Source organism: Hippoglossus hippoglossus, chromosome 8 (genome assembly GCF_009819705.1).
Source record: "Hippoglossus hippoglossus isolate fHipHip1 chromosome 8, fHipHip1.pri, whole genome shotgun sequence".
Lineage (NCBI taxonomy): Eukaryota > Metazoa > Chordata > Actinopteri > Pleuronectiformes > Pleuronectidae > Hippoglossus > Hippoglossus hippoglossus.
This window is the reverse complement of record NC_047158.1, coordinates 19,973,036-19,997,667: the sequence shown is the minus strand read 5'-3', so window position 1 is coordinate 19,997,667 and position 24,632 is coordinate 19,973,036. Positions and strand designations below refer to the sequence as shown.

At 43.9% G+C, this 24,632-nt stretch overlaps 3 protein-coding genes across 3 annotated transcripts; 2 read left to right on the top strand and 1 right to left on the bottom strand.

Annotated features, from left to right (window-relative positions):
• The first annotated feature begins 153 nt into the window (after window positions 1-153).
• LOC117766268 (GTPase IMAP family member 4-like) lies at window positions 154-3,179 on the top strand. The gene is made up of 2 exons (XM_034593160.1): window positions 154-520; window positions 1,153-3,179. The coding sequence occupies exons 1-2, from the start codon at window positions 487-489 to the stop codon at window positions 2,163-2,165; spliced, it is 1,047 nt and encodes a 348-aa protein (XP_034449051.1). The 5' UTR covers window positions 154-486; the 3' UTR covers window positions 2,166-3,179.
• kdelr3 (KDEL endoplasmic reticulum protein retention receptor 3) lies at window positions 2,191-5,998 on the bottom strand. Its single transcript, XM_034593176.1, has 5 exons — window positions 5,533-5,998; window positions 5,057-5,157; window positions 4,300-4,458; window positions 3,897-4,149; window positions 2,191-3,410 (listed from the first exon to the last, which is right to left on the bottom strand). The coding sequence occupies exons 1-5, from the start codon at window positions 5,621-5,623 to the stop codon at window positions 3,367-3,369; spliced, it is 648 nt and encodes a 215-aa protein (XP_034449067.1). The 5' UTR covers window positions 5,624-5,998; the 3' UTR covers window positions 2,191-3,366.
• Window positions 5,999-13,455: 7,457 nt separating this feature from the next.
• LOC117766245 (ATP-sensitive inward rectifier potassium channel 12) lies at window positions 13,456-16,196 on the top strand. The gene is made up of 2 exons (XM_034593109.1): window positions 13,456-13,774; window positions 14,436-16,196. Exons 1-2 carry the CDS (start codon window positions 13,752-13,754, stop codon window positions 16,057-16,059), a joined length of 1,647 nt encoding a protein of 548 aa, XP_034449000.1. The 5' UTR covers window positions 13,456-13,751; the 3' UTR covers window positions 16,060-16,196.
• Window positions 16,197-24,632: the final 8,436 nt, after the last annotated feature.

Genomic DNA, 24,632 nt, shown 5'->3' with positions numbered 1-24,632 from the left:
CTGTGATTCTGATTTGTTTGACTTCTGTGAGTTTTTAATTGATTAATTGATTTTTTTTTAAATCCTGCTCATTAAACAGTGGCACCCATAGAATTAGATTATACCGCCTTCCAGTGGTCAGACTAGAAACTGCAACAGCAAATTCTCTTTTCTTACAGCAGGACGTATATTTCACCAGCGTGAGATTATCAGGACTCGCAGTGAAAACATGTGCGTGCCCAGTTAGTCTCTGGTGGAGAAACCAGTCTCCTCTTAATAATAACTTCTTTGGGGTTGTAGTTTTTAGGTTTTTGTTTTGGAGGCGGAGTGGAGCATCTCTCTCTCTCATCACAGGACTGCGACAGATGCGCAGCTGCTTCCAGCGGTTTGGTGGAAATAGATAATTTCAAAGGAAAAGTGCATCTGGAAACACGCGAGGTGTTTTATAGTCTTCGAATCAGCGTCAGGACGAAGGTGTTGTTTTTAAATCACAGCTCGTCTGTTGTGATGTCGTCATCTGGAAGTGCTGCGTCACATGAAGGTATGTGGATTTACTGTCATTCTCAAGACTGGACTGTTTATGGTGACAACTATTTAAAAAAATACATCATACAAACCAAACAGCATGTAGTCCATAAAATGTCAAATAAATAAAAATAGCCCAAATAACAAATATAATAATAATCATTGTAAATGTACTTAAAATATTTACCACTGAAATCTAATCCCTAAATCCAAGTGACAACTGGCCAACATGTAAAGATAAAGGCTGACTTGAGATATCGGTGTTCAAGAGGCTGAGTATATGTTGTGTGAGGTCACAGTGACCTGGACCTATGACCTTTGATCACCCAAATATAAATCAGTTAAACCGTGAGACTAAGTGAACATTTGTCCCAAATTTAAAAGCGTTCTCTCTGGGCGTTCTTAAGATATCGCGTTCACAGGGCAAAATGTGTTTTTAAGGTCACATTGACCTTTGACCACCAAAATCTAATCAGTTCATCCTTGAGTCCAACTGAACGTTTGTACCAAATGTGAAGAAATTCCCTCATGACGTTCTTGAGATGGCCGGATAACCTGAAAACGTCCAGGCACTGTCTGTCCCCAGACGCATAAATACATCATCCATGATTTATAGAACCAAAACGATTATTATTATCTGCTCCACAGTCTGTGCAGCATCATCCCCAACACCAGAGGCCGAACCCCTGAGGCTCGTCCTGCTGGGGAGGACGGGAACAGGCCGGAGTTCCTCAGGCAACACCATCCTGGGCAGGTCGGCTTTCTGGGCCGACGTGTCCCCCTCTTCTGTGACCACGCAATGCAAGAAGGGGACTGGAACAGTGAAGGGGCGCAGCGTCTCTGTGATCGACACCCCGGGGTTCTTCCCCACACGGCTCCCCCCTCAGGAGGTCATGGCGGAGGTGGGGCGCTGTGTCGTCCTGTCCTCTCCGGGGCCCCATGCCTTCTTAGTAACCCTGCAGCCCTGCAGGTTCACAAAAGAGGAAAGGGACACCCTGGAGTGGATCAAGGCTACATTTGGTCCTGAAGTCTGCAGGTTCACCGTGGTGCTGTTCACCGGGGGAGACCAGCTGCAGGGCAAACACACCGGCGACTTCCTGAAGGAGAGCAAGGAGCTGCTGGAGTTTGTCAGCAGCTGCCGTGGAGGGTATCATGTCTTCGATAACAGGGACAAGACAACAGAGTCACCACAGGTGGAGCAGCTGCTGAAGAAGGTGGACAAGATGGTGGAGGCCAATGGAGGCGGTTGCTACAGCAACGAGATGTTTAGGGAGGCCGAGAAGGTGATCAAGGACGCACAAGAGAGGATTCTGGGAGGACAAAAACTGGAGTCCCCTCGGAAGTTTGCAGAGGTCAAAGAGGAGCAGGGACCAGAGTTAGAGAGGAGGAGGAGGGAGGAGGAAGAGGCCAGGAAGAGGGAGGAGGGACTTTTCTGGTGCGAGCTGGCGACTGCGCTAGGGAAGGGAGCTGCAGAGGGGGCAGGAATCATGGGGAAGGACGAGGGGGAAGGGAAAGCTGTGAAGAAGGTGAAGGTGATGGAGAGGGCAGTGGCTCTGGCAGCGTCACCGCTCTCCATCACCTCTGCTGCCAAGGCGGTGGGGGGGGCCGTGAGGGAGGGAAGCAAGGTGTTGTACAAGCACCGGAAAACTTTCCTGCACTGAGGGATACTTGACTGCGTTCACATGTGGTGGGGTTATGGTCTTTATTCAACAACTCACTCATTCCACTGTGTGTCATACATCTGATTTGTCTTTAACACTGATGCACCAGCACTTTCAGCCCACACTGCCAATGCATGTGTGTGTGTGTGTGTGTGTTGGGGGAGTTTACAGATAGGTAAACATCCTGGTGAGTTTCCGTCCAGGTGGATTGGGAACAAAGAACAACACCACACCCTTGAGTTGACTGAAGTCATGTGTTATAATAAAAGAAATGTCATAGCAATTGTGTGCAATTCGCCTCTGTGTCAGTAACACGCTCTACAGACATTTTACAGAAATTGAAAACGCTTTGATGTCGTTTTTTTTACCCTCAACACAACAAGACAGTCAAAGACCCGGGAAGGACAAAAACATTTGTTTCACTAAAGCGTCTCAGCAGCTGTTTGTTCCATCTTTGGTTCCATTGAGGAAAAATTACAAAAGAATTTAGCCCTTTTTTTCTCCCATGAAGAAACTTTACATGTTTGATACAAAATACAACGATGACAAAGGGGAAACAGTCAAAGTTAACATAATTGGCAATTAGGAAAACGATGCTTGGTAAAGAGTGTGTAATCACATAATCAAAGAGGAAGACACTTTATGGATGATTACAGAGTCCACATTTACAAATACGATAATATATGTAATTACTGTAAATCCTCAGGAAAGACCAGTGGTGTCTAGAAGTGTGTGGGTACTCTCCAACAGGAAGAACCGGATCTGTAGCTACACCTTGTGGAAACTAAAGCTCCACACAATCTGAATCTGAGAGCTGTACAACAAGGCTACCGCAACTTTCAGGCACATTATTTTGTGGATTATCTCTCTGCAGCTAAAGAGGGGAAACTAAAGACCGACGCACAGTTTGCATAGTGTTACTCATCTCAGGGACACAGCTCAAGTGTCACATTTCCATCTTACAAAAACAAACAAAAATACATCGCTAAGTTATAAACACACACACTCGTAAACTCACACTCGCAAACACAAACTGCCAGTCGGACAGAAATTCAATTTCAAGAGTTGCACTTGTTTTGGTCTAGAGAATCAGGGCAGACCTTTAGTCCCATTATTGAAAAACACGTGTACAGTTAAACGGCTGTGTTGAAATGCGGCGCTGTCGCAGGCACAGATCGGTGGTTCGCCGCAGACTTCGGCTTTAGACCGGCATCGGCAGGCTCATCTTCCCTCTTCCTTTAAGTACTGCGCGCAGGCAGGGGGACAGAAAGAGAGGACAAACCAGTTATGATTTAAAAAGTGAAAGTCTTCCTCTATGTCCTCGGTTTACCAGCTGAAATAACACCCAACACTATTCACACTCACGTGACCAGATTCACACTGTTCACTTTGTCTACTGTGTAGAATGATACATGACTTCCTCAACTGGACGAGCAGGATGAATTACTTAACAGCTCACAGTAGACAGGCAATTCTGTTCAAACATTATAACGCATTAAATCAACCAAGTACATTTACAGCCCAGGGTTGAGTTATTTTTTATATCTAAAATCAAGCAAAGGTCAGGAAATATAACATAACAATAATACAACTAATAATAGTTAATTATATCAACAGAAATTCAGGTGAAAGCTTCTAGATTCCTTCCACTGATCTGAAGGGATCCCAGCCACACGCCTCCACAGTCAAAAGTTTTTACACTAAATAATTTACATTTATATCTCTACTCACCTCTTGTGACGTAAAGGTAGAAGAAATCGCAGTAGAAGATGGTCTGCACGACGCCAGACACCACTGCGATCTGGTCGAAGAAGCCCTCCGTGTGGTAACGCCACACCCAGTTGGCGATGTAGAGGGCTCGATAGAGGCCCAGGAAGAACAGGTAGTGGGTGGTGATGGACTCCGCCTCGCCAGTTTTGGTGATCATGAAGAGCTGGGGCATGATGGCCACCGCCTCCAGGAAGATGGAGAAGGTCCAGAGGATCTGGGTGGAAGCAGCAGGAGGGAGACACGTGAGGTATATATATATAAACATATAAATACATATATATAATAACAATAAATTATAACAAATCTCTGCAGCTGCAAATAAATATGAAGATATAACTGTTGATTCAGCAGAGTGATTGTTTACCTCCATTGGGGTGAAGGCGTAGTTCTCCAAGAAGGACAGTCCGATGACGGGCACCAACAGGAACTCGATGCGGAACGTGTCATTCTCCGCGTCGAACGTGTTCCTGAAGCGCATGTAGATCAGGTACACGGTGGCATAGGACATCGCCAGGAACACCACCTGAGACCCGGGGCAAGTATTTGAACATGGATGAAGCCACAGTGAAACAGTGAAGGTGACACATGCAGACATTTTCAGGTTCTTAGAGTCAGCAACTAACTTGTAAGCTTTAAATTAAAACCGTGTGTGTGTATACAACAAAGAAATGAGTTGCAGTTTTCGAGCTAACCTCTGTTTTGTTTTTTTATCTGCTGACATTAGAATTTCTCACTTTACTGTCTCCTAAACTCTTTGGTCCCCGTCAGGAACCTGTAGATCGATGACTCAGGTTTTCCAGCGATCTGAGTGTTCAACAGTTTGGCCGTTTTGATCTGATATCACGAGGTTACCATGGTGATTTACCTCAGTAAGAAGTGAGCCACCTTCATTGAACTGAAAACTCTGAGTTAAACCTGAAGATACCCTGATAATCACCAATCCTGCTTCATAGCACAAGCTCGTGGTGAGAGTCACACACAGAACAAAACTCAATCACTCAGATATGTAGCCACACTCAGCATGAGAAAGTCTATGTTTCCACTGGGGTTGTGTTAGGGACAACATGTGTGTGTGTGTGTGTGTGTGTGTTTAACTGTGTGTTTGAGATCTCCACACTTACCTTCATGACCGTGTTGTAAGGAGAAATGAAGACGGATAATAAGTCGAGGTACCTGGTGGTGAAAACCAGAGCAAACAGCACCTGGGACTTCCCGGAGATGCCTAAAGAAAAGAAAAGACATTATCCATCATAACACGACCTCTGCAGATGACATGGTTCTTTCACTGCTGGTTTCTGGACTGAATCAGAGCAGAAAGCAGCAGAGGAGCAGACTGAGTTTGTTGTAAAGATGTAGTCGGATGTGTTGAAGGTGGAGCAGGCAGCAGATTGCTTGGTTAACTTTGCCACGTCGCTTCCACTCCTGCACAACTCCTCAGCATCGTGCAAACACCAAACAACACACACGTCTGCAGCAAGGTCTGTAAAGTGCAAAAAGTGTGTCCGTGCACTGGTGCGTGTGTAATGTGATGCAAATCCCAGTGATAACAGCAGTGTACAGAGGAGTGGGGGGGTGCTGCTGTGGAGTGTGAGTCTACCTGCACAGGACCTGGACTTCCATATCTTCAGGAGCAGGATGATGATGGCCACCAGGTGAGACGTGTCACCCGCCAGACGGAAGACGTTCATGTTGTTAACGTTGTGCTTCAACAACAACAACAGCAACCCCAAAAAAAAAGAGTCTGGATACAGCAACCACAACAACAACAACAACAACAACAACACCACCACCACCACCAGGCCTGACACGTCCCCAGGAGACAGGGCAGAGTTAGTTAGCCTCCAAAAACAGCTCCAGCTAACAGGCTAGCGGGACTTCCGGTTCGTCCAGCAGCCGCACACGTCGACCCTCTGGATGACAAAGTGAGTAAAGGTGACGGTTTGGAGGTTTCTCCGCTGAGTGGGAGCAGGAGGCGCAGAGGAGAGGGTTTCCAGAGGAGGTGACGTGGCTGACAGCTCACGCAGCAGGAGCTAGCATCAAGCTAACCCGGATCCGGCATACGGCGCGGTTGTTCCGGTTGTGGTTTTTCAAAGTAAAACCCGCGCTTTGTCGTTACGCGCACTTGCGTTTGTCGTTTACCTCTCCTTTCTATAAAACGTGTGCATGTGTGTCCCGGCTGAGCTCCACGCGTGTTTAGCGCCAAAAAACAAGTCATTGAGGGGGTTTTGTTAAATTGTGATATTGTTGTACTTTGAAAAGCAAAATCCCTGCGTGTCCACCGCTGCTTGATCTCTTTCCGGTTAACTTCAGTCATCTTCAATAAGCTGATGGAAACAGCAGGTGGCGCTAGACTGCAGGCAAAAAGCAATTAGAAGACATTTTCAATGGGAGGAACTTTATTCTATCTATCTATCCATCTATCCATCTATCCATCTATCTGTGTCTCTCTCTATCTATCTGTCTGTCTATCTCTCTATCTGTCTATCTATCTGTCTATCTATCTATCTGTCTATCTGTCTATCTGTCTATCTGTCTGTATGTCTGTATGTCTGTCTGTCTGTCTGTCTCTATCTATCTATCTATCTGTCTATCTGTCTATCTGTCTATCTATCTATCTATCTATCTCTCTATCTGTCTGTCTATCTGTCTGTATGTCTGTCTGTCTGTCTGTCTGTCTGTCTATCTATCTATCTATCCATCTATCTGTCTGTCTGTCTGTCTGTCTGTCTGTCTGTCTATCTCTCTATCTGTCTATCTATCTGTCTATCTATCTATCTGTCTATCTATCTGTCTATCTATCTATCTGTCTATCTGTCTATCTGTCTATCTGTCTGTATGTCTGTCTGTCTCTATCTATCTATCTATCTATCTATCTGTCTATCTGTCTATCTGTCTATCTATCTGTCTGTCTATCTGTCTGTATGTCTGTCTGTCTGTCTGTCTGTCTCTATCTATCTATCTATCTATGTAGATAGAGAATGTACTGGCCTGGTTTAATGTAATCAGACATATGAATGTAAAGATAAAATCAGACTGTGATAATCTCAGATAATTGAATCAGTGGATGACATCAGTGTCTCATAGTAAATGATGAACAATCATCTGTAACATGAAAATATCTCATCTTGCACTGAGATGTTTTACGTGTGTGTGACTTCTCTCCAGTGACGACGTGCAGCATTCATGATTTCCAGTGTTTTAAAATACTCTCTGTCTCTTCTCCTGATGTTTCTCCACCTACCTCCCTTTCTTCCAAACCCTGTTCGGTGAATCACCATCAGAAACCACTCACCCTCCATCTGTCATCACTGTGGTGTCTCCCTTCAGATCCCACCTCCTCCCCTGTCGTCCTCCTTCTCACAATAACCTACAGGGTGGTGATTCTGGATTTGCACACATCCCGCGCGCCTGCATCCTACTTTCATGTTCGATGCAGTAGAACCGGCACGGGGCACCTGAGGTCACGGAGGAAAACGCTCTCAGCCTACTCAGAGTGCATGTGTGGTGCATGGTGCGGAGAAGTGAGGGGGCACCACACAGCACCGGAGAGCACCGGCCTCCTTCTACACCCCTGGAGCTTCTAAACACAGAGCCTGGGCCCTTCATCTGCCACTGGGATGTTCACGTTGACTGTTCTTCTAGCAGAAGTGTTCTTATCTTTTAAAAGATTCCGCTTCAATCGTCTCCTATTTGTGTTTTACTTCAGACGAGCATGTGGCTGAAGGTATAGATCCGCAGACAGGAAACGTGCTGTGGAGAACATCCTGTGGACAGAGCTGACCCATATGTGCTGTTGTAATGAGGGTGTTCTGAGCAAAAGGTTACAGGAACCTAATCTGACACCCAGGCCTGATTAGTAGCTATTAATACACACACACACACACACACACACACACACACATGTGGCCTGAGGAGTCTGTCCGCCCGGTCATCTCCTCCCTGGACAGTACGACCGTCTGAAACCCTCCATCTCCTCCCGTCCTCTGACACAACCCGTCCTCACCTCTGCTGAGGAGATTCAGGTTTCACCCCCTGTGCGTTTGTTTGCAAAGCAACATTACACAAAAACAACTGAACACATTCGAGGTCAAGGAAAAACCTGTTATATTGTTTTAAATTACATCCCTTTCTTAATCATTGCTAGAATAGAATATTCCGGGTGTGGGAAATTTGGTGCAGCTTGATTTCAATTTAAGCGGATCGGTGCCATGTCTGTTTGATAATCACGCAAAAATGAACCAAAAGGACCTTGTGCATCATTATGATTTTGCACAAGGTTTTGCTATATTCTCTAAATTCTGGGGCATCGCCGCTTGATTTTTGCATAGATCTGATTTTATCATCAGCCTGTTTACCAGTGTAACAATGAGTAAGTTGTTCAGATTCACACCGTGGATTTTCCTCCCCTCGGGGTCGGGTGCATCTACAAAGACACATTTTCTTCTCATCTGAGAAAGACATTCAGAGAAACCGCTCGATAACGTCACCACCTTCCTCTGTTGTGGGTCGACTGCTGAGTGAGGCTGACCTGCACCAACCAGCAGACATCTTCAGCCGTCTGTCCCAAGTGGAGGCAGTGATGCAGACTGACCTGAGGACGAGGAGTACGAGGCTAAAGGGGAGCTCCTCTGTGAGACTGGTTTCATATTCATATTCATATATTATACATGTGGATTCTGGATGAATACACTTTTAAATCAGACCAGAAAATGTGAGAGATGACAAAGTTACGCCGCTGTTAATGTAAATTATGAAGCTGGTGGAGCTGCACTAACAAAGAGTTGGAAGGGAAGGAAGAAGGAGAGAAAGGAGAGAGGAGACTGTTACATACTGTTAGTAATTAACAGTGGAAATATCCATATGTCTAATTATGTTATCAATAATACAAATAGAAGAAGTAGTAGTAGTAGTATCAGTCCTGCCTATATGTTAACGGCATGCTACAGTTGTGAGTACACCTGACGTAAAATACATTTGTCACATGACTATTGTCTGACTGGGAATTTGTGTCAGTTCAACAGAGTTTTTTAATAACACAACAAAATATATATTGTTTTTTTAAAGGGATTTTATTTGATTTCACATGAGGGAGTCTTTGTGTGATATGACATAAAATGACCAGGTGGCTGAATGTTTATTTTCATTTTTAATAAACAAGAGAATGACGTGAATGTTATAATTTAGTTATTTTATGTGTAAACAATTATCATATTGTACTTTTTAAGTCAAATTATTCAGATGAATCACAATTTGCTCATTCTACACTCAAAACTTTATTGGAAATGGCTTTCAAACAAGTCTTTCCAAGTTTGTATTATATTGTAAATATTGCACTTCAGCCCTGGATGACAGGAAACAGCCTTTACTGCTCACAGAGCTGTGGGACTCTGTGTGTTGTTTCCATGCAAAGCTTCAGTGAAATCCCTTATATTATAATCAGTGTTTTTAAATAACGTTGGCTGCTCAATCCCTTCATTTCCAAAATGTCATATTTCCTTTGTCTTCCACCTCTTCCGCCTCATGACTCAATAGAGTTTTCATTGGCTTCCACTGGCACATCAGGCATTATTCAACACCTACACATGCTGGGAGAGATAAAGTGGCAGCCCCTCTGTAGTCTCATCTCCTTTTTCTTTTCTCTCCTCTCCCTCCCTCCAAAACCCAATCTCATCACATGCACATGGAAGATTGACACAGCATTTACAGCTGGGGGGGTGCATGAGTACGCACAGGAGAGTGCTCGCAGACAGGATTATATCAAGTGAAGGAGGCGGCGGAGGACAATGCAGGATTAAAAAGAGAGAAACAACGGGGATGGAACGATGAATAAGCAACGAAGGAGAAGCTAGAAGAAGAAAGTGAGGAGAGAATAGGGGACAACAAACCGTGAGGTGTGAGGATGTGGGAGCACGGCCCTGGACTGTGAGGGGGGGGATTTTGAGACGTGTAAAGGAACTGGAAACACGAGCGAGTGACAGAAAACAACAACAAGCCTGAGGGGAGGTGAGTATCATTTATAACAAGTTTTTTATTTGTTGAATAAAGTTGATTTTTTTACATCTTCGCTCTCCAGAGCTGTTCTAACTTTGCACACAGACAATCGTCGATTTCCCAGATTACACAGTGAGATAAGAAGCTGCGTCAGAGAAACTAAAGCTCAGGCATCATGGAAACTGCTGAGTCGTGTGTGATCCAGTGAACAGTCACACTGTTCCTTCTCACACTGTAAATCTGTGGCATGACATCACCTGGAAGCAAATCAGGACAATATTCAGACAATGATGCTGATTGTGATATGATATGTTACATAAAAAATAACTCTCCTCCCTCTTTTCCAAGCTTTTGGGCGGTTTTGCAGGTTTGTTTATTAGAATTTGTTCGTCATGAAATCAAACCAGAAATAAATGCATCTCAAGGTGAAGCCTCATGATGCCTGAGGGCGGGAAAATAACAGAAAACACAAATCATCAGCTTCTTACACAACGGATTCAGTTTTTAAAAAGGGTTGTGAGCTCAGTTTTCGATACAAACTGTATACAACACCTATAATTCACAGAAAAAATGCTAAAAAATATTAGATACGAATATATACACTATAATAGAGGAGCTTAAAAATGAGCAAAGTGTTCATTTGAGACCATAACATAAAGAAATTCGTTGTTGAGGGTTTAAGTCACCCTGACCTGAAGCTGTCTTGCATTCAGATACTTAACACTGACGCATTTAACCCCAGAAACTGACCAATGATACTTATAACAGTGCGTAGCTGCAGGTTAAAGCTGTGACGAGCACAGATGAGCTGCAGATGATTAAGATGTAATAGGATGAACGTCACCGAAGAATTCATTTACTAAATCTTTGCTTTTTAAACCTGTCCCTGATAAAGTGATAAAAAGAGATCATGTGGTCACGACCGATATCAGCAACTGACCTGTCACATGAACGGGGGAAATAGAGTTTTGCAAAGATGAAAATAGGAAACACGCTGGAAAAAGACAAAGTGAAGCGAAAGCAAGTCGGAGGTTGTCTGGGATGTGATGATCGTGTGGGAACGACTGCTTCTCTGTGGGCTGGCTCGTGATGAGCAGAGGTGAAGCCGTGCAGGGGAAGTATCGATCTGCTCTCACGTGTTTGTTTAACACGGTTGTTTGACGCAGGGAAATGAACAGGGAAGTGCTCAGGGGAATGAGGATTAACATATCTTCACTTGTGATTAATGAAGAGTATTAATCTTATCTAATTTTGTGAGAGGGATCTTCATCTGTGGGGAATTACATCACGAATGTTCTTCCACTAAGAGAGTAAATTAATGTTAGAAGCTTATTCTTTGCTTTTAATAACAGAAGGTTTAAACAGTAATTAAGTAAGTAAGTAAACGAGGTTACAAAGCTCTTTACAAAATAAACAGATTTAAAACAGACCATAATTAAAACAGGAAACATAACAACAAATAAAATATTAAAAACAAACTACTAGTACATGTGGTAAATGTCCTCTCCAGTGAGAAAGAGAAAATGAGCCGATCCACTCGATGCCACATCTGTGCACAGAGCTCAGGTTTTTACACTGGATGCAAAACTTGCTGATGTAATCGTGTGTCATCAGGCGTGATTACCAAAGAGCTTTAGGGGAATGGACACTTCTTCATCTTAATCCCGAACCCGTCCCCGTCCCCGTCCCCGTCCCCCACCCAACCTGCTCGTCTGTGTCTTCCTGTTTTGGGGATTAACAGTCAGGAGATCTGCAGGAAGTCACTCGCTACAGGATGACCCCCACTTTCTTATTTGAGTGTGGGAGGTTATTAATCTGTGATTTATGAGATTAGGAAGGAGTCAGTCATGCAGAGATACAGTTAAATACTTTTTAATTAAATGAACAAACTAATAAGGTTCAGAGTAACAGATAAGAGAAAACAGATTTTCTTGAAAATGTTTCTCATGGCAGTTTCGGCCGAATCAGTTTGGAAAAAATTTCATGAAACAAACAGACATATTGTCTCTTTTCCTCATTTACATTTCTACTCAGTGAGAAACATCGTCTCCATTAACTGTCACCTCTTCCCCTCCATTTAAAATCTACTCTAGATCGAATGTAGATGTCGTGTTGCTGCTCTCGTGCCCTTTCAGTCCCATCTCCCCCTCCTCCCCCCTCTGACTCATGTGATAAGAGCACTTAATACTCCATACTACACCCCCCCTCCCCACACACACACACACACACACACACACACACCCACACACACACACACGCTGTGTCTGTGATGACTCCCTCCCTCCATCCCCCAAATGCCACAGGAGACGGGTTCCCATGGAAACCAGCTTCTGTGAAAGTCCAGTTTTACCTGGTGACCACTTACTGGTTTGTATCGTGTGTCTCATCTCTGCTGCAACATCACCGAGGCCACTGGACCCGGATTTATATCTGGATCTGCAGCACCTTGCTCACACACACATATAAATATCAGTCCTGAATCTGTCTCTGATCCAGATCCCTATCAGAAGTCATGCTGATCCGTCCGGTAGCTTTTGCATAATACTGTTTACAATCCAACCATCGAACGTAATAAACCTGTTGCACTCAGAGTGAATCATCCCCCGATGACGGACTGTTGGCTGGTTCCTTTTATAGACACAGCCGGAAGATGTAGTTTCACAGCTGAGGTTGTCGGTTGGAAGCCGAGCTCACCTGTGAGGAGACACACACACACACACACACACACACACACAACAAGTAATTGTATAAACCTCATACACAGCATTCACACATAAAGATGCAGATTGTTTTAACCTGAGCACATTCACTTCCTTGAGGTGATTTAAAAACACATGTGTCGTAGAGAGAGAAGTGACAAAAGCAAACAGCCACCACCTATTTGAGCTTGTATTTACCGTCTGATGGAGAGATTACGTGAGAGGATTTTCTTTGTATTTCTGGACAAAAATAAGTCCTGAGCTCGACTCGTGTTATTTAATACCCGGGGTCGTGCAGGAGAAACGTTGTTCGGCAGTTTTGTGCTTGTGTGTAAGTGGTAAAGTTGTATAGTTGGAGAGGAATCTAATGATATTTGGATTTTTGGGTTTATTATGGAGCATATGTGTCAAATGAAAAGGGGTCAAAGTCGTCAGCTGTGCGAGAGAGAGTGTAGTTTATCATGTATGTGCAGCCTTTACAATCAAAGTGCACTCACAGATGAATCACACCCACACACACGTACAGGGTTTCAGCTCCAGTAAATTTCTATCTCTGTTGAATAACACATCGAGACTTAAGACTTATTATGAAAAGATAATCCTTTCATAGCTGTATGGTTTCTCAGGGTCAGACAAGGTCACAGCTCCTTAAGACATTTCACAGAAGCAGATCAGGATTATGTCTTAAATCCGCATCTTTAATTTAATCAAAAAACACTCAACAACACAGGCCTGCAGCCTGATGTTCAAACACATTGTGAAACCAGAGTCAGATCAGGTTTAAAAAGAGTTCAAGACAGTTTTGTGCATATTTTCTGAAGCTACTTGTTCTTCCTGTAGTTGTCTGTCACTTCACAACAAGAAGGTTCTGGGTTCGAACCCGACGGCATCAGGGTCTTTCTGTGTATGTGTTTCCCATGCAGGTCATTTCAATATGAGACCAATCCAGCTCCCCCGTGACCCTCCAAGTACAAGTGCTAAAGCTATATGATATGTTCATGTCTTTCTCCTCAGTGGTCTTCACACTGACTCAAAAACCACCTCGGTGCTGGAGACCTGGTCTCTGGGAGCAGGACAGAGTCTGGCCTCCGACCCTGACCCCCCCGCACCAGTGATCATTGGTGCCATGGGAACAAGTAAATCCAACAGGTGAGGGATCAACAGTAAAGTGGAGTCAGGATTCTGTCCTGGTCTCTCTATCTGATGATCTGTTCCTGGTGAGTTTTATAAAAGCCTGAATCTGGCCCTGACACGATGCACCGGAGGAACATGGACAAATTTGAAACTCTGAAAAGGTGTTGGAGAGACACTGTAAAAAAGACTCTGGGACAGCCAAGCTTTACGGAAGCATACGTTTTTTATTGTCCAGTTTTATAAATCTCACCATGGCCACAGAGAACGGTATTTGTGAATTTGACGAGCAGGTCTGGGTGAGTCAGGTCCACGATGTTCACAGTCTGTCTGTCACACCGGTTTCTTTCCTTTGCTCTTTGTTATTTTTTAAATTTAGAAAGACGGACACTGACTCAGATATAATCCAGTAATCTGTGAGGATCCTTCTCACAAGGCTAAACTGAACTCACCTTCCCAGCAGGTAATCCTCCGTGTAAAGGAGAGCGACAGGTTTGTTAGATTCACACCAGGATCAGTCTGGATAACTGTGATTGGTTATCAATAACCCTGAGGTCAGAGTGGAGCCTCCATCATGTCAGGGGGGAAAGACAGGACAGATGTCTAATAAAAGACGACCAGAAGCTGCATATTTCTACCATTTCTTAACTCCTTAACTCCTCCTCTCTGCTGTTGACAGGTACAGCGTTGTGTCAGGCATTTTACCGGTGGACGAGCGCCAGAAGATCGCCAGCTTAGGACTCTGCAACGGCCACAGCTCCACCAACTTCCAACTGCGCTCAGCCTGCGACACAGAGACGGACGACAGTCGGAGGAGGTCGGGAGAATCTGTGGTGTCCAGCACGAGGACACACGGAGGGATGAACAACTACAACGGAAAGATTCTGACAAGGGGCTCCAACCAAGTGCGGAGCAGGTTTGTTAAGAAAAATGGACAATGTAATGTTGTGTTCACCAACATGGAAGACAAGAGGCAACGCTACCTCGCCGACATCTTCACCACCTGCGTGGACATCCGCTGGAGGTATCTGCTGCTTATATTCTGCGCCAGCTTCATGGTGTCCTGGCTTTTCTTCGGCATTATCTTCTACACCGTCTCCCTGGCACATGGAGACTTTGAGGAGCAGCCCACAGGGAAGGGGGATGGGCTGGTGGTCGGGGAGTTGCATGGACCCACCCCTGGCCACACAGCTGGAGGGCAGCCACAAAGGATGCCCTGCATACTTCATGTGCAGGGATTCGTTGGGGCGCTCCTGTTCTCCATGGAGACCCAGACCACTATTGGTTACGGCTGGCGCTGCGTTACCGAGGAGTGCCCAGTCGCAGTGCTGACAGTGATGGTCCAGTCCATCGTCGGCTGCATCATTGACTCTTTCACGATTGGCACCATCATGGCCAAGATGGCGCGGCCAAAGAAGAGGAATCAGACCCTCGTGTTCTCTAAGAATGCCGTCATCTCCCTGCGCGACGGCAAACTCTGCCTCATGTGGAGGGTGGGGAACCTGCGGAAGAGCCACATCGTGGAGGCTCATGTCCGAGCACAACTCATAAGGTCGTACGTCACAGCTGAGGGTGAATTCATCCCCTTGGAGCAGATGGACCTGAACGTGGGCTACGATGAGGGCACCGACAGGCTGTTTCTAGTATCGCCACTGGTTATAGTCCACGAGATAGATAAAGATAGCCCCTTGTACACTTTGAGTCGAGCTGATCTGGAGTCAGATGACTTTGAGGTTGTTGTGATCCTGGAGGGGATGGTGGAGGCCACGGCCATGACCACCCAGTTCCGTAGCTCCTACCTTGCTCGAGAGATCTTCTGGGGTCACAGGTTCGAGCCTGTGATCTACGAGGACCGGGACCGCTACAAGGTAGACTACTCTCGCTTCCAAAAGACCTACGAGGTGCCGTCAACGCCTCACCTCAGCGCCAAAGAACTCGGCGAGGCCGCGAGTCGAGCCTCCTCTGCCACTTCTCACGTCTCCGCGTATAGATCCACTCAAGACTTGATTCCCAGGACGCTGAGCGCCTTCTGTTACGAGAACGAAGTGGCCCTGAGCTGCGACGAGGACGAGGACGACATTTTCGACTCCTCTCCGAGCGTAGGGAAGGAGAGGCCGGAGGAAAGGACGACCTCAGTTTCTGTAGACTTCCAAAATATGTTCCAGGACACAGCCACCATGACATCAGGCAGTCACAGCGTCATGTGTGTTCTGGACATGGACAACAATGAGATGGAGTTTGACATCATGCAGACGGCCATTCCTCTTGATCCTGTGACCTACAAGAGCGAGCAAGAGATCTGAAGAACAGGGGGGGGGGGGGGGTACTGTCTCTGTTGTCCTTCTTCACCCACAAAACTGGAGCTGCATGTACAGATAGTTGAACCCCTTTGCCTTTCCAGTGTTGTTTTATATTTAGATTTTGCAGACCTTCCTCTGAGAGCCACAACAACCAATCAGACTGATTTCACAGGACGACGAATCAAAGTGTTCGACAAGGGAAAGCACAAAAACAGAAAATGTGCAGAAACTTGAATGTTGTTTTAGACTCTGCGCTAATTTTTCATAGTTAGAAAAATACTTTCGTTAATGTCAATGTAAACATGAGATTCTATGAAAGCAACAGCACTTTTGACGTCCTCCTTTATGAAGAGGACTGAGTCAGGACGAGGTCCATTTATAAAGACGGGCTCTTTTATCAAAAGTGTGGTCAATAAATGCTTGATAATCTGCACTTTACCATGTGAATGTGTGTTGTACTGTAGAGTGACGTCCAGATGTGTTTTTAAATGTACAGCAGGCTCAACATCTGTTAACTCCTGAGAGCATCGTTAACAAAACACCAACAGAGATATGTTTAGAAAGAAATTGCAAGATGTTCAATCTCCTACTAAACTGTCCCTGAAACTCTCTTTTATCATATAAGTTTCTAAAGTTTCGAACTTATTAACTTGCTTGACTGAGAGTGTTTGAAGGGTTTTGAGTGGCAGTGGATTAAGTCGACCTGACTAGAAGAAGAAGATGGTGGTAAATGTCCCTTTGTATAAAACACATAGTCGTTTGTTTTCTCTGCTGCAAAGTCTTCCTGCTTCGTATAAATCAGAAGATAAACGTCCCTCTGATCGGTGATTAAACTGCACTGAAGATCCTAATTGAAAAGCACTGGAGAGACATTATCCAGAACAAAGCACTTTACTCTTCCTTCTGTTGATGTTGCAAATAAATATTTCTATCATTTTGTCTGTTTGTCCTTTTGTTTCTGTAAATTAGTCCTGATCAGGGAATCAGAAGCTGTGAGCTCATCTGGAGCCACTAGGTGCCTCTGCTGCCACTTCTATCACAGCAGGGTTCAAATCAAACAGGGAACCAGGCGGATGGTGAAGCACGAGCACCAGAGAAATTCAAACCCGGAGTGTCCCTAAAACATATTAGGCTTCAATATCCCATTAAAATAAAGTGAGTTTGTTAATAATCATCTTTCTGCAAGCTCGAGACATCATCACTTGTCTTTTCACAAATCCTGGAAACTTTTACTTCATGTCAAGAGATGGAAAAGTCCTTTTAAAGTAGCAGGTACTGGGGCAGAGAGGATTCGTCTGATCTCTTTCTGAACATTGAATCTATTTTAATCATATCATTACTTATATCTGATCTTTGAGTGAGGAGAAGTTGCATTTCACGCTCAGATAAACACCCCCCCGTGTCATTTCCTTTTGATTTACAGCTGTTTTTAATCCCTTTTTCGTGTCATTTGCATCAAAACATCGTAATGAAAGGATTCACAGTATTTACAGGCTGAGGATCTGAACATAATACAGAACTAATGGATACTGTAAATATCACGATTTAACATTTCATGACAAATCACTAATCTCTCAGTGCCACTGATAACTTTGAATGTGAGCGATGATTCACAGTCGGTTGTCTGTTCTGCTTTGTCGCTGTGATGGATCAACTGTGCAAAGCGGCAGCAGGAGCCAGATGAATATCAGCAGACGCAGTGAAAGGGCCGTTTGAGATCCGTAGCTCTGGTCTGATTGATATGCTCTGATGACCTTTATGTTAACGAAGCATTCAGAGGATTTCAGGGGAAGAGCGACACCGCAGGAGCTCTGAGAAGAGCCGGGAACACTCCGTCCGTCTTCTCCTCCACTTTGGTGTTTCTCATTTAAGAAAACCATGCGTTTAATGAGCTGTTAATTCAGGTCCTGCACACTGACGAGGAGGCTTTCATTTCCCAATGTTCCCAGTCAGGTCAATATCTATAATTTTCACGATAAATGTCACATTATAATTTCTTATATATCTTAGGATCTGATTTTTGCTCCTGAATGTTGGTTGTAGTTTTAAACTCTTCTTTATGGGCAGAATATGACAAACACTTAAATAAATAAACTGCAAAACACTTAACAAATCAATTATATGTTTTCCTCCTACCTGTGTTTAAACAATGCATAAGAAATATATCAATATATCTTGGTATTTTGTAATATTTCTATTTCTGTTGTTTTATTGCCCAGCCCCACCCGATGTTAATTAATGCCGGAATAAGCGAAGACACACAAAAATACACAAGCACTTATTGTTCAATGCTTTTGCTTTTAAATTAGACAAAATAATCTTGAATTCCACTCGTATAATTAATGATAATCTCTTAATGTGCTTGTATTTTGTCCATTTGCTTGTGTCTTGAGTTTCAGTGTAAAAACATCATTAACAAAGGAGACAACAAGAAAGTCTGGACGACTGCAGACGACCAGAGAAACAACAACAACAACTAGAATGTGACTCATAGAGCTCAGGCCCAACGGTTCCCTTGAATTCAACCAAGCTGCACCACACTGCTCCCATTCACAGATATTAGTTCCCCAAATGTGCCTTGTTTTCTTCATCAAGTTCCAGGAATTATTCTCTGGGAAATCTCAAAAAAATGTCAAAAAACATTCCTGGATCCGAACCAAAACATAACGAGTTCTTCCCTGACCCACATCACGTCCTTCCTCTCAGCTTCATGGAAATTAAAGAAGAACAGATCTAATCAGGCACAATTAACCCAGAGACTCCAAAACAAACTGAAACACATCGGGCTGGGTTTTTCTAAAATTCTACATTTTTGTACATGAATTATTTTGTTTAGTGGGACGTGCAGTGTCGTTTAATTTGCAAACTTGATTTGTGATTGGACTCATGAGATACTTCCACACAGGAGGAAGCCACGCCGGCGACATGCAACACATCTGGTTTTGAGTCTCGTCTTTGGAGAAACTCTCCAGATGTGTTGACATCAGGATGAACTGGTCATCACGGCCTGCAGAGCTAATGCAGGGGAGGTCAGTGCCCCCTGCTGGCCAGTCATCAGGAAACTGATCTAGATCACAGATTTGAAAAATTAGGTCAGATGTTTCTTAATACTTTGTCGGCATAGAGTCGAAAAAAGGAGAACGATAATGTGTGTTGTGTGAAAATATATCTTTTATCATATTTAATTATATCTTCTATAATATCTTAACTATATCTGATCTCTGACTGAGGAGAAGATGCAAGTGATGCTTGGATGATTTACAGCTGTGTAAATTCTCTATTCTAAGGTTGTCACTTTTTTCCTATGGATAATGTAAATGTCACAATGTAACACTTCATGACAAATGACAGATACTAAACTACAGTATAAAGGTGTAGCAAGGGTTGATGTTGTACTGCTTCCATCGATCTGATCGCAATCTGATTTCTTTTTTGTTCTGTGATACGCAGCTTTTCAGACAAACCTGCAGGGAGAACGTGTGAGATTAATAAAAACATTGCAAATCTATGGCGCTCCTGGAAATAAAAAGTCTTTAAAGTGCATAGACTCTGCAGGTTCCTGGTTGTTCAGGGAGGTTAAACCTCATATCAACACCACTATGAGAGAAAGCAGCTGTGTTTGTTGGGAGGTGCTCTCGTCACATCGCCATGTTAAAGTATTTCACTTCTTCAGGCCCTACATGTTCCTACACTCTTATTAAATAATTGCCCACCATCTCCGCTGTGTGTTTTCTGTCTAGATTTTAATCAAGTTAAATTTGACTCACTAATAGTGTCACTAATGAGAGACTTCCCCCTGTCAGCCCCTCTTGCTCGTCCTGTCATGAATTCATCTTAATTATTAAGTCGGCCTGTTGCCGTTCCCATGCACGGGAGGCCGACACGTCCGGAACCTCTGAACCTGCAGGAGAGACGTTCCTGTCGGAGGATGAAAGGATGAAAGGGGGGGGGGGACTCAGTGGCTGCAGGCCCCGGGGCTATCATCTTTTCATTAGTGGGCCAGAGAGCGAATGAGTGAGTGTGATCGGTGGGATGGTAAAAGAGGAGAAGTCGTGCTGGGCCACATCAGCTATTAGGGTGATTTGGGGGCTTCCACTGACTCCTTTTGTGTATTGTCTCTCCGCAGAGCTCAACAGTGAGTCTTTGTGTGGGACATTTAACTGCCTGTTAGCATGCTAATTATGGTGTGTGTGTGTGTGTGTGTGTGTGCGTGTTCGTCATCGTCTGGTCTTTTCCATCCCTCCATCTCCCTCCTGAGCTTTACTCTCCTCTGAACCTCCTCCCTCGGCTGCACCACTGATCCCTGTGTTACGGCTCTGACCTCTTTACAAGCTCCTTCCCTTGGTTTGGATCTGTGATCTGTATTCCTCAATCTGTGTGTGTTCTCCCCAGTGTGTCCTCTTCGGTCTGTGTCTTTTCTTTTTCATAATTAATCAGCTGCTTCTGATTCTGCCATGCTCTGATCGGTTTCGCTTTGACTCCGATGTTTAAAGATTCGCCCCCTCTCACAGGCGGTGCAGGACATTTTCCTCACATTTAGTGATGGAAAAAGCTGATTTTAAGACATGCAGCTCTTTCATCGGGGACAAAACTCTGCAGCCATCTTTGAGCCTGTGCTTCCTTTCCACCTGACTCCCTGCTGCGGGATTAGAGGTGTGCGATTACAGATTCCCGAAATATTTCTGGCTATAGAGGGCCATCCTAGGAGGGTGGAGACTGAGGAAGGCAACCTGCTTTTCAGAGGTGATCACAACAACACAAAAACCTCCGTTAAGCGAAAATAAAGTCCTCAACTCTCCGAAAGCAGCTTACGATTACTTGACTTTTCACTCAAGTCATTCAACCAAACCGAGTCTTATTTCTGAATTGTACTTTAAGACGTAAAATTCACGATTTCCACTCAACAGTCTCTTGCATTGTGAGATAAAACAACAACAGACATCAGATCTGTTCATCTCCTCCCCAGTGATTGTCGATGCACATCCGTGTCAGATGAGCGATAATTCATACTTCTGCTCTTCTTCTTCTGGAGTCGTGTGTTGACCAAATAAAATCATGCATCCATTTTCCTGTTGATATGAGTGTATATATTTATATCTGCTGTATGTGTAGTGTGTGTGTTCTTTTCTGTCAGGCCTTGATTTAAAAGATCTTCTCCTCAACTGAACTACAACTGTCTGGTAATACTTGTGTCCATTGTAATGGATGTTACAAAAGGAAACCTTTGAGTGTTGTGCTCTGTAGGTCACATTAATAACTTTAACATTGTGTACACTCTATATATAACAGCTTATTGTGAGTGTAGAGTTTGAGCACAGCCACTGGTTCCTCGCCTTCGGGAGAAGAGAAGTTTTTGAGTATTTGAATATTGACCGGATTTGTCGTCCACAGTGTGTGTGTGTGTGTGTGTGTTCACCTATAGATGATACACACACATGTGACTGACTGTGTTTGTGTAGCTGTGGGTGTGTATATGTATCACCATAGTATTATACCCTAGTATTATATCTGTGAACAGTATTTTCAGCACGTATTTGCAGATTACTGGTAGTTTCCGTGTTTTAATTAAGTGCATGTTTGAGGGCATGCGGACGTGTTCATCCACGTATGTACTTCTGTGTGTGTGTGTGTGTGTATGTGTATGTGTGTGTGTGTGTGTTTGAGTGTTTGCGAGCAGCTGTGGGCCCTGTGTTTGAACTCCAGCTCACATGGGCAGAGTGAGGGAGGGCCGCAGGGCGAGGAGGCGATGGGAGAGGCGACTGATGCCCGACAAACTCTCCATCTCCCTCTCCCCTTTCATCTCCCTCTCCCGGCATCAAACAACAAACTCTTTCATTCAGGCATCTTTGCGGCCAGCCGCCCCCAGACCCCCCAGGCCCCCACCCCTTCACGCTGCTTAATTCAATGTTCCGAGAAAAACTCATGATTGGGAAGTGACTTTTCTTGTCCTCCTCCTTTTCCATATCTCTTCTTAAGAAGCATCGCCCCTCGTCCTCTTCTCCTGAAGTCTGTTTTTAATTTTCATCGCAAAACAGCTCCTAACAACCCCCCCCCCCCCCTCTGAACTGGACAATGCAATGATGGTAAATGAGCAGTCAAAGGGTTTGATACACCTAAGACAGCAGAACATTACATTACAGGCATGAAATGGGAGGTTATAGTTCTTGCTATAGCTCTTTGAATGAACACCATTCACTCACAGTGATTCCAGACACGAGGAGGTGTCGTCCGTGACACAACGAGTTTGTCTGTTGAGCGACAAGAACGTAAACGAGTGAAAATCAGCTCTTTAACTTGAACAATAACGTAACTCAGAGACAAACGCGTTATCGTCCAGCTCCTTTGATGTAAAATCAAATTAAACAGTGAAATAATTCATTTTCAACTGTCAACAAGTAAGATGTCAGATTTACTCAAACCGAACTGGTCTCTGCTCTATTTTCTTAAACTGGGCCACTTGCGATAGCAGTACTTCAGCTACAGTTGATTATATTATATTATATTATATTATATTATATTTATATGTACGTACAGTTCATTCATGCAGATATTTGGGACGTGGACATATTCAAGCCTGTGCAGTTGCAAGGAAATAATTAATTTACTTAAATAAATAAATGTACCAATTCCATATTACACATGTACTCAACACATGTACTCAACTCATACCTGAGTAGGATCTGAAAAGTACTTATCCCGCATGATTCAGAATGCAAAAACACTAATGAGTGATCATGTGCAATGGTCAGCTTTGTGTAATGTATAGGATATTGAACATATATAACATATTTTCTAAGATGATTATTTGTTTTGTGTGTAAAATTAATCAATATTGAGTCTGCAAACAAGGCCCCTGTGAATTGTATACTGCATTGTATTTATTATGAATTGTGCATTAATTGATAATGATATACAGACATATATATATATATATATATATATATATATATATATATATATATATATATATATATATATATATATATATATATGTATATATAATATCTATATAGTAGATGAGTAAATGTACTCAGTAATTTTCCACCAAGGATGTTTTCAAGTGTCTGAAATCCATAGTGTTGTGCCCGGGTGCCAGAAGCTAAATTAGATGTTTAATGAGAATTTAGTTTTATGTCCAAGGGGAAAAACCTCCGGAGATAGAATGAGTGAGATTGAAGAAGATCTGCGAGAGGCCCATCATCGCTGCGTGATGATGTCCCGGACAACACGCAGCCGGACATGCTGCAGGAGCGTCCGAACAGAGGACGCCATTGTTGCCGGGCCGAATTCTTGAACACCATTTTCTGCATTTTCCTGCAAATGACTCAATCTCCTCCTCCCTCGCCTCTCATTCCGCTCAATTATCATTTTTCAGGCATGTTCCCTTGTCCTGCAGAGATGGGCAGTTTGGGAGTTTCCAACTCTCACCGTGAAATCTGCTTATGTGTTTAGAGATGTGTTTTAGTGCCGGGAAACCACACACATGAACACACACACATCCAAAGTGCACGGCAGACGAGGAGGACGCGGAGGGTAAATGAATAATGTGACTGATTTTGCTCGGAGGGGGAGACAGGGGACAGTTGAGACGGATACAAGGCACCATTGAGGATTCGCTTTCTCTTATTCCTCCGGCATCATCCCCCCCATTTTCCTGGTGCCTCTTGTTGCTGTCACAGCTGCAGCGTGCACGGCTCAGAACCCCACAGCTTTACGGCCTCGGCCCGGCCGACACAAAAGGCTGTGATGCTCGACAGTGTCTGCTCAGTGCAGCTTGAATATACACGTACAACAAAAGTACATTGATGCAGACCCGAGCTTTAAAAGTCCTGCAGCTGAAGTATTAATGCAGCTAAGATGCATCAAGACATTTGGACATATTCACAACTAGTGATACATGGTTCAAATCTGATAATAACAAGTGGCTTCAAAGTGTTTTTCAAGCATAACCCCAGCTGTAGCTCTGACAGAGTCCACAGCCGTGACACAGGCTGAGACACAGCGGTGCTTTGAGCTCAGTGCTAACGTCACAATGATATCATGCTCTTAATTGAATATATGGCCTTGCTGACTTTAACTAGATATGATTTTCATTTTCATTTGTTCGTCTGCTGTAAACACAAACTGACGCTGATGAGATTTAAAATCCGTTTTGCGGGCGTTTGGTCAAAAGACAAAGTATCGGTCAAACCGAGGATGTGGCCTCGTGTCGGTGATTCAAAGTCAAAACATCACCAACGGCAACAGGGTTCATCCTCAGAGAACCACGAATATCTGTGTAAAACTTTGAGCCAATCCATTGAGCTGAATTAGCAGGAAAGGGTGAAAACTTATTAAAGAGTCAGGAATCACTTAAGTATAACTTTATTTACTCTTTATCCCAGTCGTTATTTCACTACATGCCAAAGATGTTGATCTGCTGGTGTCAAAGTGCCAGTAGCACCAGAGTCAAAGGGATTCATCCTCTGGGGACCATGAGTCTATAGGAATCAGTCTGAAGCTACATCGATGTTTTCAAACTAAGATGATCTCTGTCCACGCAAATGTTTCGGCCTTATATCAGTTTGAATCCCCGT